General features: G+C 39.4%; 1 protein-coding gene across 3 annotated transcripts in view; it reads left to right on the top strand.

Moving 5' to 3' along the window:
* Positions 1-13995, top strand: part of dgkg (diacylglycerol kinase, gamma) — a 145782-nt gene that overhangs the window by 107175 nt on the left and 24612 nt on the right. For 2 of the 3 annotated variants that reach the window (XM_006805785.2, XM_006805784.2), the window contains one exon: positions 7719-7920. In XM_006805785.2, the coding sequence (XP_006805848.1) occupies positions 7719-7920 (202 nt within the window). Of the gene's footprint in view, positions 1-7718; positions 8220-13995 lie in introns of those variants that run through there. The other variant, XM_087829590.1, reaches the window with a different exon arrangement.

Raw genomic sequence — 13995 nt, 5'->3', positions numbered from 1 at the left:
TATTAATGAGGCAGGCTATTCATAGCACATCATCAGATTAATGCTCCATAAAGTCACTGATTGCCTCATTCTGTCATACAGCGCTGAATAATCTGTCACCTGGGTGCTTAAAGCACAGCAAGACTCCGAGAAAACACATGAGAAACATACCTCATCAGAAGGCACTGACGAGAAATGGAAACGAGCTCTGTAGCCCACAAGGTTCACATTCCACTGCCTCCCTCCACAACTCAAAAACACCTCATGTTTACATCATGTTATGAGATATTGAGATCAAAAGTCATTCCACTATCTACAGTATTGTGCTAAACGTTTGAGCCACCCCTCATTTCTTTATATTTTGCTTCCTAGACTTTCTTGTAATTTTTTAAGTGGTCTTGAGCAAATTTCAAATTACTCTGGGGTTTCTAGAGGTCTTTCAGAAGTGTTTCTTTTGACATTGACTGTTTTGTCACTCATTTTATTTTCTTGTACCTGATTTTTGTGTTTGTTTGATGATTTGTTAAGCCTTTTAACACTGACCTAAGAATCATTCAACAATAGAAAGACACATAACTCAAAGAATCTCAAAGGAACTTAGCACATTTGTTCCCAATTCTTTAGTTCAATCTTTGAAAAATATGAAAGGTAACAGTTTAATATGCATAAAATAGTTTTAATTTTTATGCACCAAGAAGGTGAGTCCCAAATAGCTATTAGCTGAAAACTCTGCTTATCTCAACATAGTGTGTACTGTGTCCTTAAACAATTTGAGGAAAGTGGAGGCCGAAAGAAATGTCACGCTTAAAAAGTTACAGCATAACTGAAATATGAAAGTTATGTCCTTAAGCAACACCAAAAGAAAGACCCGACAGCCGACCCGAGAAATGCATCTAGGCCTTCAGGTGATCCAACTACTGTTCACTGAAGTTTCATCAGAAAAGTGTCTCAGTGGAAAGTTGGCTGATCACCAAGCCATTCTTAAGGAAGTGAAACAGGAACAAAAGTCTGAGGAGTGAAGCTCGTCAGTATATAAGGAGGAAGTCAGGGGAGAGTTGTAACAGTAGTTTTGTCCCAATTCATAGGCCGAATCCTCCGGAGGACCTGGCCTTCGCAGTCTTCATGGGTCGGGTCCTTTGAAGACCGAGAAGGCCGGAAGTGCAAAGCTGTGAAATGGGACAGTCTAGCCTTAAGATTTGCGTCACCACTGTCTCGGTGGAGTTTAATAAACTCAGCCGTCTGCTCCTTGCTATCTAAAATATAACAGGACACTGGCGTAAATTCTCAACCATCTCACACTTCTGTTTAATCAGTTTTCAGTTTGACGTTTATTCAGCTGTGTGAAAACTATAACTTTAATCTCAGTCAAACCAATTTACTTAGGAATAAATAAAACATTGAAAAAAGCCAAACAGTAACATTTTTAAGTTATCTAAGTGACGTATATATCATGTTTAACCTGAGTAGTAAAAGACCGCTGTGAAACGATGTGCCGAGAGTTCACTATTCTCGCTGGCTCTAATGAGCCTTGACCACCCGGTTAGCTATCGCGCTAACAGACATCAAAGCACTTTTGCAAATATGTGATGTCTTAATAAAACGAGTAGATATTTGAAGTTTACACAGCACCATTCTCGCCTGAAAATATGTGAAAAGTTTATTTTGTGACCCAAAAAGAGTAATAAGAGTAATACTGAAACTAACTAGTTGCCGCCATTGTTGGAAATTGGAATTGGCTGCGCCGCGCTATAAATTCTGGGATAGGTTGGTCCACAAAGGATATACCCGACCAATCCTTCAAATTCTGGGAAATGAAGGACACATTTGTCGGCTGCATTTGGAGCAGCCTTCGAATTGGGACATCCTTTATCGCCTGGCTGTGACGTGATTGGCCTTCAAATGCAGCCTCCAAAGGATGCGGCCTATGAATTGGGACATAGCTAGCGAGTGTCTACAGCTATCTGTAAAACACTGTCACAGTCCTGGGTCAGTAACCAAATGTTTTGATTTGTTTAATTATTATTATTAATCTGTGATTTCATCATGGTTTCAGTTTTGTATTTCTAACGCTCTAGTCCTTCTTTGCTCTCTTAATTCCGGTTCTTAGGTTTCGTTCTGGTGCCCCCATGTTTAGTGTAGGTTTAGTTATGTCTTCGTGTTTGCCTTCTTGTTCCCCAGTCAGTCGTGTCTCATGTCGCTCATGTCCCTGTACTCAGCGTTCCCTCTGTTCAGTGTCTAGTCTGGGTCTCTGGTCTGTTGTGTACTTCCTGTTTTATTTTGACAGTCCTGCTCTGTGTTCAGCCTCAGTTTCCCGTCTCGTCTGTGTAATTAGTACCAGCTGTGTTTCCCTTCTGTCTCCTGTTTCCTGATTACCCCGTCATGTATTTTAGTCCTCTGTCATCCCCTGCTCGTCGTTGCGTCTTTGTCTTGTGTTTCTCCCGTCATGTTTTCAGCTTGTGTTTCCTAGTGTCCAGTTTAGTTTAGGCTTAGGAACAAAATGTCATTGATGCCATTGTAGCATCCACTGCTATGAGCTGCCTTTTGGTGTTTCAGCTGATTGTGCACCTCTCAGCTTTTCAGCGGCTGGGTTAAAGATAGTTGTCCAGGTTTTTCCACTGTTTCAGTGATATAATGCTGCAGAACCTGAGAAATTGAAAGCTTATAAAAAGGAGATGCTGCAAAAACTTGAAAAGATTTAGTAGTGGTATAAATGGTGACGGGGCTGTGGCGATATCACAGTTGGATCGCAACACAACCAATGTGATGACAATGAATTTGCCTTTGACATTTAAATTGGTAGATGTGGTGGGCAAATTCAGGAACATTTAGCAATAATTAAAGGAATTCATTCCAGTAGAACAACAAATGAGAGTAGTTGAGACTGCTGGTACCCTGATGAGATTATTACACAATAACAAATGATACAGGTCACCCTGACCTCAAGGCAATACATTTCTAGTGAAAACGTAATCAGTTAAATGAATCTCAAATCTTGTAACTTGTAACAGTAGCTGCAGTAGTACATGTTCTTTTAAAAGTCAAATATATCTCCTCTCTGAGTGGTTGTTAGAATTTCCTATCCGGTCGTTAAGTCTGACGTCACTAGCCGTGTCTGGGCCTAAACTCCACTGCAGGTCCTTATATCAAACGATCACTATGGCATTACTGAGAGTTGAAAAACTATCTAAAGTCTTTCATCTTTAATAAAATGATCAGCGTTCTGCTCGACCAGGTGTAACAATTGAGTTTAACATCCAGGCATCCATGAAAACGGAATTTATGACATTTAACGGAGTTAGAAGTTAGCAAGAAGTTAGCTCGCTAGCTTCCATCTAAATACAATATAGTCCTGACTGCGGGGTTTTGGAAACAAATTAAAACGTACAGCTCTGTTATCACTTTCAACATAAATGAAGACAGAAAACTAAACAGCAGTGACGTTTGTAGGGTTACTGAAGTTTGGCTAGCTGGTATATAATGATGTGCTACGTGACTGCTAGCGACACAGCTATGTTAGCATAATATAAACAAGCTAACTTTTTTTCCACTCGATAAAAGTTAACGTGGGGGTTCTCGGTGGTCAGGAACAAATGTAATCGCATGGCAGGATGCTGTAAAAGGACCAAACTTCAGCCAGGAGAACAACTGAGATAATCCATCCACAATACGAGGTTAGTCATTCATATACTGCTGCATGGGCTGGGCTGTAGTTACATCCTAAGGTTTTAAAAACTGAGCTTACATAAATGATTAGCGGTAATAAAAGCCGAGGGAAGTCAACAGTGATCACTGACTGTTTTAGGAGCTTTTTTGAGATTAAATAGAAGAAAATACAAAACATTAAACATGTTAACAACACAAAAGCCATATTAAACGCAGACTACTTTAGGCCCGGAAGTAGGATTCGTCACGTCATCACTTAACAACCGGATAGCTGTGGTCCTAGCTGGATATCAAGCTGTTATTTAATCAAACATTCAAGCCAACTGAGAAACAAATAAACCTGAGCTGTTAGATGTCGTGGCTTTTGTCATGAAAGCTTAATATGACTTTTTAGATACCCCCTGCTCCTGTTTTATAGCAGAATTATTCAACACAGTTGCACATCGAGGACTTCAAAACATAATCATCAAGTCTGTGGGTAGTTTGATGTAAAAAACCCAAACAATAGATTTGTTTAACACATTCAAAGCTTGTTCTTGTACCATAGCCTCTCAGAAATGATCACATAATATATTCTTCTCCTTAGCCTTCAGCAGCCATCGCTCAAAGTGCTTCCTGAGATTGTCTGTGCAAGTTACAAAGCAGGCCTTTCATGTAAACACACAGTAGAAGCTTCTCACATGTGAGCATTCCCTCAGGGTAGAGTAAACAGCAGACACATGTACAGGCAGGGAGAGTCAAAGGCAAGAATGGACAGATAAAGCCACATTTCACAGGTGTGCATGTGGAACCAGGACACCCTAGGCCACAAGTCGATGATCAGTTTAGTGATCATGTATTCACCTCTGCAGCTATATCTTCTAGACACACATGTGAATAGAGGTGCTGAGCTTTCAACTGACGACCAACTGGTGGTAAGTTGGATGAGGTGGCAGGGGAGGATGCTAGATTAACCTGGGGCACGTAAATGTATAGTGAAAGCACTCTGGGGACAACTGGCAGAGCCACCCGTCCAGCAAGTGAAAAATGGCTCAGACAGTGGCTGAAGCAAAAACACGGGTGTGGGAGGAATTCGGGGAGGCCATGGAAAAAGACTTTTGGACTCCCTTGAGGAGATTCTGGAAAACTGTTAGAACTCAGGAGGGGAAAGCGATGCTCTACCTGAACTGTGTATAGTGTGGGTGGAGTGCTGCTCACTTTTACTGAAGATGTCAGGCAATGGAAGGAAAACTTTGAGGACTTTCTTAATCCCAGTAATACATCTTCCATAGAGGATGCAGAGTCTGGGGATGAGGGGGACAACTCGCCGATCACCATGGGCGAGGTCACTGAAGTAGTTAAAAAACTTGGTGGTAGGGCCCCTGGGGTAGATGAAGTTCACCCTGAGTTCCTGAAGGCTCTGGATGTTGCAGGGTTTCTTGGTTGACAAGGCTCTATAATTTTGATTGGCGATCACGGATGGTACCTCTGGATTGGCAGACTGAGGTGGTGGTTCCCATCTTTTAGAAGGGGTACCGGAGGATGTGCTCAAACTATAGGGGCATCACGCTCCTCAGCCTCCCCGGGAATGTCTATGTCAGGATGCTGTTCGTTAATCAAACCTCAGATACAGGAGGAACAATGCGGTTATCGTCCCAGTCGTAGAACCCTGGACCAGCTCTTCATCCTCTCAAAGATACTAAAGGGTGCATGGGAGTTTACCCAACCAGCGTTATGTGGACTTGAAGAATGCATTCGACCGTGTCCCGCGGGCTGCTCTGTAGGAGGTGCTATGGCCCGTTGCTACAATCTATTCGATCCTTATACAACCATTGCAAAAGCTTGGTCTGTATAGGCAGCAATAAGTCAGGCTTATTCCTGGTGGGTGTTGGACTCTACCAACGCTGCCCTTTATCACTGATTCTGATTCAGAATGCCTAGAATTACTGTCGCTGATTCAGAATTTTCAGCGACAGTAATTCTAGGCATTGCCTAATGATGTAAGGCTTCCACTTGAGCGGTCTCAGAATCTTGGCTCATGTAGATGATGTGGTTCTGATGGCTTCATTAGGTGGTGCCCTTCAGCTCACACTGGAACAGTTCAGCTGAGTGTGAAGCAGCAGGAACGAGAATCAGCATGTCCAACTCTGTGGCCATGATCCTCAATCGGAAAAGGGTTAAGCCAGAAGTTTCATCATGTTAAAAGGGAGTTTTTCCCTCCTGCTGTCACCAAAACGCTTGCTCACAGTTGGTTTTCTCTGTTTTCCCTGTATTATTGTAGCATCTTTACCTTACGATATAAAGCACTTTGAGGCAACTGTTGCTGTAATTTGGCACTATAAAATTACATTGAATTGAACTGAATTGCAGATCTACAGCTGTCTATGATGACATATTTTGGAAACAGCCAAAGACTGGGATAAAACTTGCTGGGTTGTTTGGTCAATGTCATTGTCACTGATTCAAAAGTGTAAAAGACAAGAAGTAGAATATTATGTATCCTACAACAGAAATACATAAATGATTACTAAATGGAGTACTTCAATCAATATAGTTAATTGAACTGTGAATCATGCATAGCTACTTTAGTAGAGTCCAGGAATAAAAATATAGAGCTGGAGATGAACAGAGTAGGTCACCTTTAAAGAGATGCACTCATACTCACTGGTAAATCCATTTAGTATGATTATAACTTTTTAAGATGTGAATGTTATTCATAATGAGAGGAGTGAAGAGTTTTGCAGTCAGCTATGTTGTTTCTGCACTCATCAGTGTGTATGTACACTTGTATCAGGTTCCACATGTGCTCCACAGTTTTACACTCACACGCTAGGTGATAGCACATCTGTGTTGTCTTTGCATGCCTCAGGCACACAGTGAAGTCCGACATGTGTGGCTGCTTTGACTCAGCACTGCTCAGCCGTGCTTGCTGAGTCACAGCAATGTGTTGTTGACATAGGGTGAATTATTTGCTGAATCTAGATGATGTTAGATACATAAATCAGAGTGAGGCTCAGGAGTGCCAAATGGAATGGCTTTCTATCAGTTAATTCCTCTCAATATGTATAGACAGTAGGCCAACTTATTGTGTTTTATTGTTACATCACACAACAGTACACTTGGCTGCTGTCCATGTGATGAATCAGGACAGAATAAATCTCGTAGTCATAACAACCCACTCTATATATCACTCTCTTATTCTTTTACACGCTGAGGCCGGCAATTTAAAGCATCTGCGACCTTTTAACTCAGTGTAGATCAGCTTAACATGTTAACAAGTTTCAAATAAAACACGTTATTGATTTATTCAGTACATATATATATCACTATACATATGTATAGTAGCAATTCACAATAACAGTCATCTCAAATATCACAGTACAGAAACCCCAAAATTCAGACAAGTCCCTATGACCAAGCAGTTGATGACAGTGGGAAGAAAAACCTCCCTTTTAAAAGGAAGAAACTGTGGAACACTGTGAAAGAGAGCCAGAGCTGAATAAGCTGAAGGCATATTGCCTGAAGGAAACAGCAGTTGCCTGATCCAACTCTTACTATAAGCTTTTTAAAAAGGTCTGTCTCCTGAATCCAAACTTGGAGCTAGATCCACAGGAGAGGGAACTCAGCAGAAGCTGAAGGCTCTGCCTCTCATTCTACTTTGAGGCAGTCTAGGAACCTTGAATTAGTCTGCAGTCTGGGAGCCAAGTGCTCTGTTGGGGTAATAAGGTACTATAAGGTCTTTAGGATATGGAGGGGCCTGACTATGTCCTGATAATTACTGTGCACATTGTAAAGGTATGGAGAAGGCCTTTTGACAGTAAAACACACTGAAAACATTTCAAATGCATATTTCCAGTTGTAGCATCATTACTATATCTCTGCACAGATGGACTCCATGCATTATGGATGTCTGTTGGGATAAGGCTGCACTGCATATTAATAAATACCCTGGTGTTAGTCATTCTACAGCTTAAATGAAATACAGAAGAACAAAGCTGAATAGTTAGACTTTTGTGTCCTTACATGTCTGTCATAAGCATGACATGAAATCTTTTCATCTTTTTTTAAATCGATTACGTCCTTTGTTGCCTCCTCAGTGTGATGGGATCATTTTAGACCTCAGCAACACGTCCTTAGAAGGCATCGCTGTGCTCAACATTCCCAGTATGCATGGCGGCTCCAACCTGTGGGGCGAGACCAAGAAGAGGAGGAACTATAACCGCATGAGCAAGAAGGTTCCTGACAGGATGCCGGCCAGCACCGTCACAGATGCCAAAGAGCTCAAGTTTTGCATGCAAGGTGAGTCAAAGGTGAAGGAGGATGGAAGAAGCCAGAAGCTGTTGAAAGCAAGTGGTGATATGCTTTCTACGCTCAAGATAAATAATTTAAAAGATTCAGATTTCAGAAACTTCAACATAGAAGCAGGCAGCATCAAAGAAAAAGGACAAAAACGCTATGGCAAAATGTTTAGCCAGCTTCCTCGTGCTGGCCCTGAGATTGAAATGTGTGCGACTGTGTATGATTCACCTGCAAAACATCTTCAGATTCCCTCACTAACATCACCACAACCATTTGCTCCAAGGCTGACACTACTATGAATGAAGTGGATGGAGTAGTTGTTGTGCTTCCATTCTGGTGTATACATTTTGTTTGCATTAAGTGTTTTTCAAACAGATTCAATGATGCCACCAACTCACAGTTAAAGCTGTTGTTTATGGGTTTGTTTGTTTTTTTACTGTTATTACATGAATAGTAAAAAAGAGTCAGTGGGTTTTTAACTAACAAATTAGGACACGATTTGCTGTACTTCAGAGGATCTCTTTAGTATCTTAAAGTTGTTACTTTTGGGCTCACAGTTGTGGAGGTGCTGTGGACTTAATTTTGGATTTATTTTCTGTGTGCAAATTTAAAGATAAATGGGGGCTTAAATGGGAAAAGCACTCCAAAACACATGTGTGACTTAATTATATATAATTTATATAAATTATATATAATATAATTTATATATATATATATATATTATATATATATATTTATTTGACAGTGACATTGATATATTTGAAACTGGAGAGAGGAAATCAGCAGGCAGATCAGAGCAGGCATCAAAGACAACAGGTGTGGCACTGATTAAGTCACAAACAGCAAGAAATGAGGAGCTGGGGTGGAGCTGGGTTGCAAAGCGGCTTGCAGATTTGAAGGACTTGTAGGTTAAAGCAGCTTGAGCAGCACAACCTATAATGAGTTTCCTTTTTGACACGAAGAATATCAGCCAAGGCAATAGTTGATGTAGGCTGCCATACAGATTAGCTGATCTGAACTATTTTCCTTTCTACTAAACTACACAGCAACCAAAATGAGAGCACAGCTTTTTAAGGTTCTTTTCACCATCATTGGACAGCACCAAATAGGAGACAGAGCACAGAGGAAGAAAAACACTGTAAAGGGCCTTGGGCCAGACTCAAACCCATGCTGCTATAGTTCAGCCATGTGGCATATGGTCATCTGCTCAACCCCAGAGTACAGTGTCTTCTTGGGTTACTGAATCAGAGTTTGAGTTAGCATAGGCTTCATTCAGTGGACTGAGCCTTTTAGGAAAAATGTCTTAAAACTTTACATAGTAGAATTATAACTTGTAGGAAATACTTTTTAAAACTGTTTTGGGAAAACTTATGAAACTTTAAAGCATTTTGCTCTTTTCATCAGATACAGTTTTTATGTGCTGCTGGCACATTGGTATTAAATGTGTTACCTCAAAATATTTGCCCAGATTAGTTCCAAGATGGCTGCCAAATTTTGAGATTTGCCTTTTGAAGGTCTTTCTTAAATGCTTGTGTGGTTCTTACACCTCTGTATCACCCAACAACACGCTGTCTGTTCAGAGCTCCAGTACTTTAGATCCAAAACCCTTTTTCAAAGAGGAAATATAACAGGTTCTCAATAGAAAATTTAGGAATGTTCTGCTTTTAATAAGAAGGATTGAGTGTAACCTTTCATTGTTCTTGAAGCACAGCTTCATAGCCATCTGTCGTTATTACAGGCATAAGCTTTTTATTTTATAGGCACATCATCTATGTAGCACCTTTATTAATGCATTCGCTTGTAGAGAGAAAGGACTGAATAGTTTCTATAATGAATCAGCTAGTTTAACTGAAAATCTCCAAATAGCATCAGCACAATCGCTCACCGTCATCCCCTTATGTTTTCTGTCTTTATTAAGACAGAAAATACTTGTGCTGTGTATAGGTTCTGTATAGATACTGACGCATAATCTCTCAATGTGCTTTGCAAATTATGCTACTGTAACAATACTGTCACTAGGGTAGTCAGACAGATGGAGGCACTGTGTAGTTGCCAGGAAATAAAGATGCTGTAAAGTATTTCTCAGGACGGTAAATGTAAAATAGATTCATTCTATTTATTTAGTGGCTCCTGGAGTCAGGAAATGCTGGCATTTAAGGACAGTGACAACCATCAAACATCTGTTATAGATGAGTGCTTCAGAATGACCCCAACACTACGTCAGAGAGGAGACAGGAGAAAGCTGAGTAAATAAATAAAGAGAATTATATAAGAGAGACGATACATGCAGACACATTTTTTCAGACTGTGTCCTCAGATCCATGTTACCTTTCAGCCTCTGGGTGCTTTGGATGGTGTCTGTTGGATCTGAGACAGTGATGCAATTAACAGAAGTTTTCCGACATTGATACGTCCAGGTGGTGAGTGGTCACAATCTGAATGATTCATTTTAGGAACAAAGTTCTTCTTAATTAATGAAGCTGAATAAAAACAAGTACAGTGTTCTCTGTAGATTAGTCATCAAAATAACAACACATCAAACCACTGGCTCACAATTTACTTGGTTTTTAGATTTATTGAGAAAATGATGTCCTCTCCTTCTGGCTTGTCCAAAATGATAAAGAAACTGACAAAAGATGTGCATAGAGTTTATAAAACTATCTGCTGGTTTTATAGTAGACTATTGAAAAACTAGAATGTGATTGTTTAAAATAGAAGCTGTCACGGTCCTGAGTCTGATGACTCAGTGTTTTGTGTTTGTTAATATTATCTTATGTTCTTGTTTATTCTGGTCTTTTTGTTAAGATTTGCCATTTGTTAGTTTTCGGTTCGTTACTCCCTCTATTCCTGTTCTATCAGTTTTGAGTCTGTTTTTCTGCATGTGTGTTGAGTCTCTGCTTTACTTTGAAGGTCTGTGTCTTATGTCAGTGTTTTCAGTTTTGTGTGGTCCTCTGTCTCATCTGTGTAATCAGCAGAGATGGGCGCGTTACTGTAATCCGATTACTTTTTTCAAGTAACGAGTAAAGTAAGGGATTACTATTGCAAAAACGGTAATTAGATTACCGTTACTTTCCCGTAGGAACGCTGCGTTACTGCGTTACTAAAACCGTGATTTTCTTGCGATAATGTCTCATGACAGTGACGTAAGCGAGTGTGATGTTCGTGACAACAGCTGTGTGCAGATCAACAATGGATAATATATCGAGTGCGGGAGAGAGTATGAGCGTGCAGCGTTTAAAACGTGGAAGTACTGACCTTACTTTGAGTTTGATTCCGTAAAAAGTGACAAAAACATTAGTGTCCGCTGTGCGTGGGAAGAAAACTTCTTTTTACAGCGAAAAAAACCCCTAAACTTCCAAGCAAGCACCGAGTAGCTACGACGTAATGAGAAACTCACAGAGAAACTGCGGTATCCTTCCACTGACCGCTGCGGCACACCTGCACTAGGATAAACCTCCGCCTACTCTACTCCTGCTTTACAGGTGAAAATAGAGCAAAAGGACTGCTAGTCTTTGACTTTATTTATTTTCTGCTGTGTTTTACTTGCATCTGAAAGAGTGAGTGTAAACACAAAAAAAAAAATAAATGTAAAAAAAAAATATATATATATATATATATATGTATATATATATATATATATATATATTTTATGTGCTGGAATGTGCAGAAAATAGGTTTAAATGTTAAACTAATTTCTTCAAGTCAGAGAATGGTGCATATAATTAAAATTTTGCTTCATGCATAAAGTTAAAAGATTAAAACTAACAAAACAAGTTTTAAAAAGAGACTTTTCCATTTGATTACATTTTGTATGATGGATTATGTAGAAAAAGTAGAATTGGGCTGAAAGATCTATCGCTTTATCACCTATTCAGGTTGTAAATCATGTTTTTAAAAAGTAACTAAGTAACTAAGTAATTAATTACTTTTGAAAATAAGTAATCAGTAAAGTAACGGGATTACTTTTTGGGGGAAGTAATCAGTAATTAATTACTGATTACTTTTTTTAAGTAACTTGACCAACACTGGTAATCAGTGTCAGCCGTGTCTCCCAGCTGTTTCCCCTTAGTCCTGTTCACCTCTTCCCCTGCTCGTCATCGCGTCGTCCCTCACTTTACACTGTGTGTTCCGTTTGCTAGCTCGCCTGCCTGTTCAGTTTGTTTTGCGTTCTCAGTTTAGTTAGTTTTCTGTTCCGTTGCAATACAGCAATAAAGCTGAGTGTTTTGAGTTTACGTCTGCCTCCGTGAGTCCTGCTCTTGGGTCCACCATCCCTGTCTGCCTTCACACAGCCATGACAGAAGCACTTCTTTGACAGTCTCAACAGCAAACCAAAAGATTTGAAGCATTTTATAAGGAATTATCTGACAAAAGACACAAATGGGGAGATGTAGCTCAGAGACCTCAAAGTTATCTGCTTTTCACTTAACCTGTTAAAACTGTGAGGTCTAAGCCACCATCATAGATGCATAACACTAACCATATGCTATAAGAAAATATTCTTTTTGTTCTCCAGCATCGTAGCAATCAGGAAAGTCATTCTAATTGACACATAGACGCATAGACTATTTATATTTTTTTAAATTGGAAGTTGGAATCTATCCACAGAGGTTAAAAAACACGAGGCATACCGTGCTGTAAATCTGCTTTTTGATGCTGTAAAGCTGGACATGATAACATGGAGTCAGTATGGGGAGCTAACCTCAAATGGCCATTAAACAAAATGCAATTTTTGTCTCTTCCACATTGCCTTCATTTTGCCTTCCTGTGCGTGTGTGTGTGCGTGTGGTTGGGGTAATTGTGTTCACTAGAAGCTTTTGTAACCTCACTGTGAGTGTGACCGACTGAGCTCCTTAATGAATGTGAGTGGGCGTAACAGCGTGTGTGATTACCCCCCTTTAGTGGCTTAAAAAAACTGTGTGTTGGCATTTCAAGTGATTTAAAGTGTAATCTTCTCAAAACACCAAACAGTAATATTAATCTGACTAAGTTGCAACTTTTGGATATAATTAAGAGTTCTTACTATTTTTGTTTAGTTTTGTTGTTTTGTTTTTTTTTGTTAAATCAGCATGTTACAGTTATATGTAAGAGCAAAACAAGGATGTATGAAAGTACCTGAGCTGGAATTTTGTATAGTGTTTGTTTTTTTTTTCTTTCTTTTTTCTTTTATTTGACACTGCTGTCCATGTAACTACACATCATCTTCTTCCTAAGAAAGAACAGTTTATTCAGTAATGCTTTCACAGTTGAAGCTGTGGCTATTAGACAATCTGGATAATGACACGTCAGCTTGCATTGAGTGTTTCCTGAGAAGAGTTTTTTTTTTCTGCTGCACCACATCGAAGCCTTTAAAGATTTAAAAACACAATAATAACTTATTTGGGTCTGGAGAACCTTTACCTGTTCTATAATTTATTGAAATATCTTTCTATTTAAATTGTTATGAAATAAGTGTGTGAGATTTACAAGCAGTAACCTCTGCAGCTAACAGAGTGAAGCCAACTGAACACGCCCTATAGACGTCAATTTTAACACCCAGCTTTTTTTGGCCTGGAACAAAAAAAGAAAGTTTTGAAATCTACAGAAGGTTGATCCCTTTGTAAGAACTATATACAGTATCATCTTTGCAAGTGCCCAGTTTGGGCAGGTTAAAAAGATGGTAAGTTTTTGTTACAATGGATTTAACTGTTGTAATTACATGTTTTAGGGCTGTTGCTATGTTACACACATTAGATGTGACAGTTATCTTGACTGTAACGACATGGCAGCTTTTGAAATGTGACGGTGTGATCCTTACTGGGAACTAAAAGTTCTTGCACCTGCTGCTGAAAGAAAACACAAGTGTTGTAATGAAACCTTGTGCCACAATAAAAGACTAATTCACATCTGAATGAGTTTTATTTTTCACTAAAATACAGCAACAGCATTACAATCTTAATATTAGTGGAGTATTTTTTAAAATACTCTTGGGGCACTTAGTATCTAAAGTGGCCTTAAATATCTTGGATTATTATTTGGAGTTAGAATAATCAAATTTAATTGTAAATATCCTTCCTAAATACATCTTAACCCAAGCAG

This window comes from Neolamprologus brichardi, chromosome 16 (assembly GCF_056152115.1).
Source record: "Neolamprologus brichardi isolate AB-2024 chromosome 16, ASM5615211v1, whole genome shotgun sequence".
Lineage (NCBI taxonomy): Eukaryota > Metazoa > Chordata > Actinopteri > Cichliformes > Cichlidae > Neolamprologus > Neolamprologus brichardi.
This window is presented reverse-complemented; position numbering and strand designations above follow the sequence as displayed.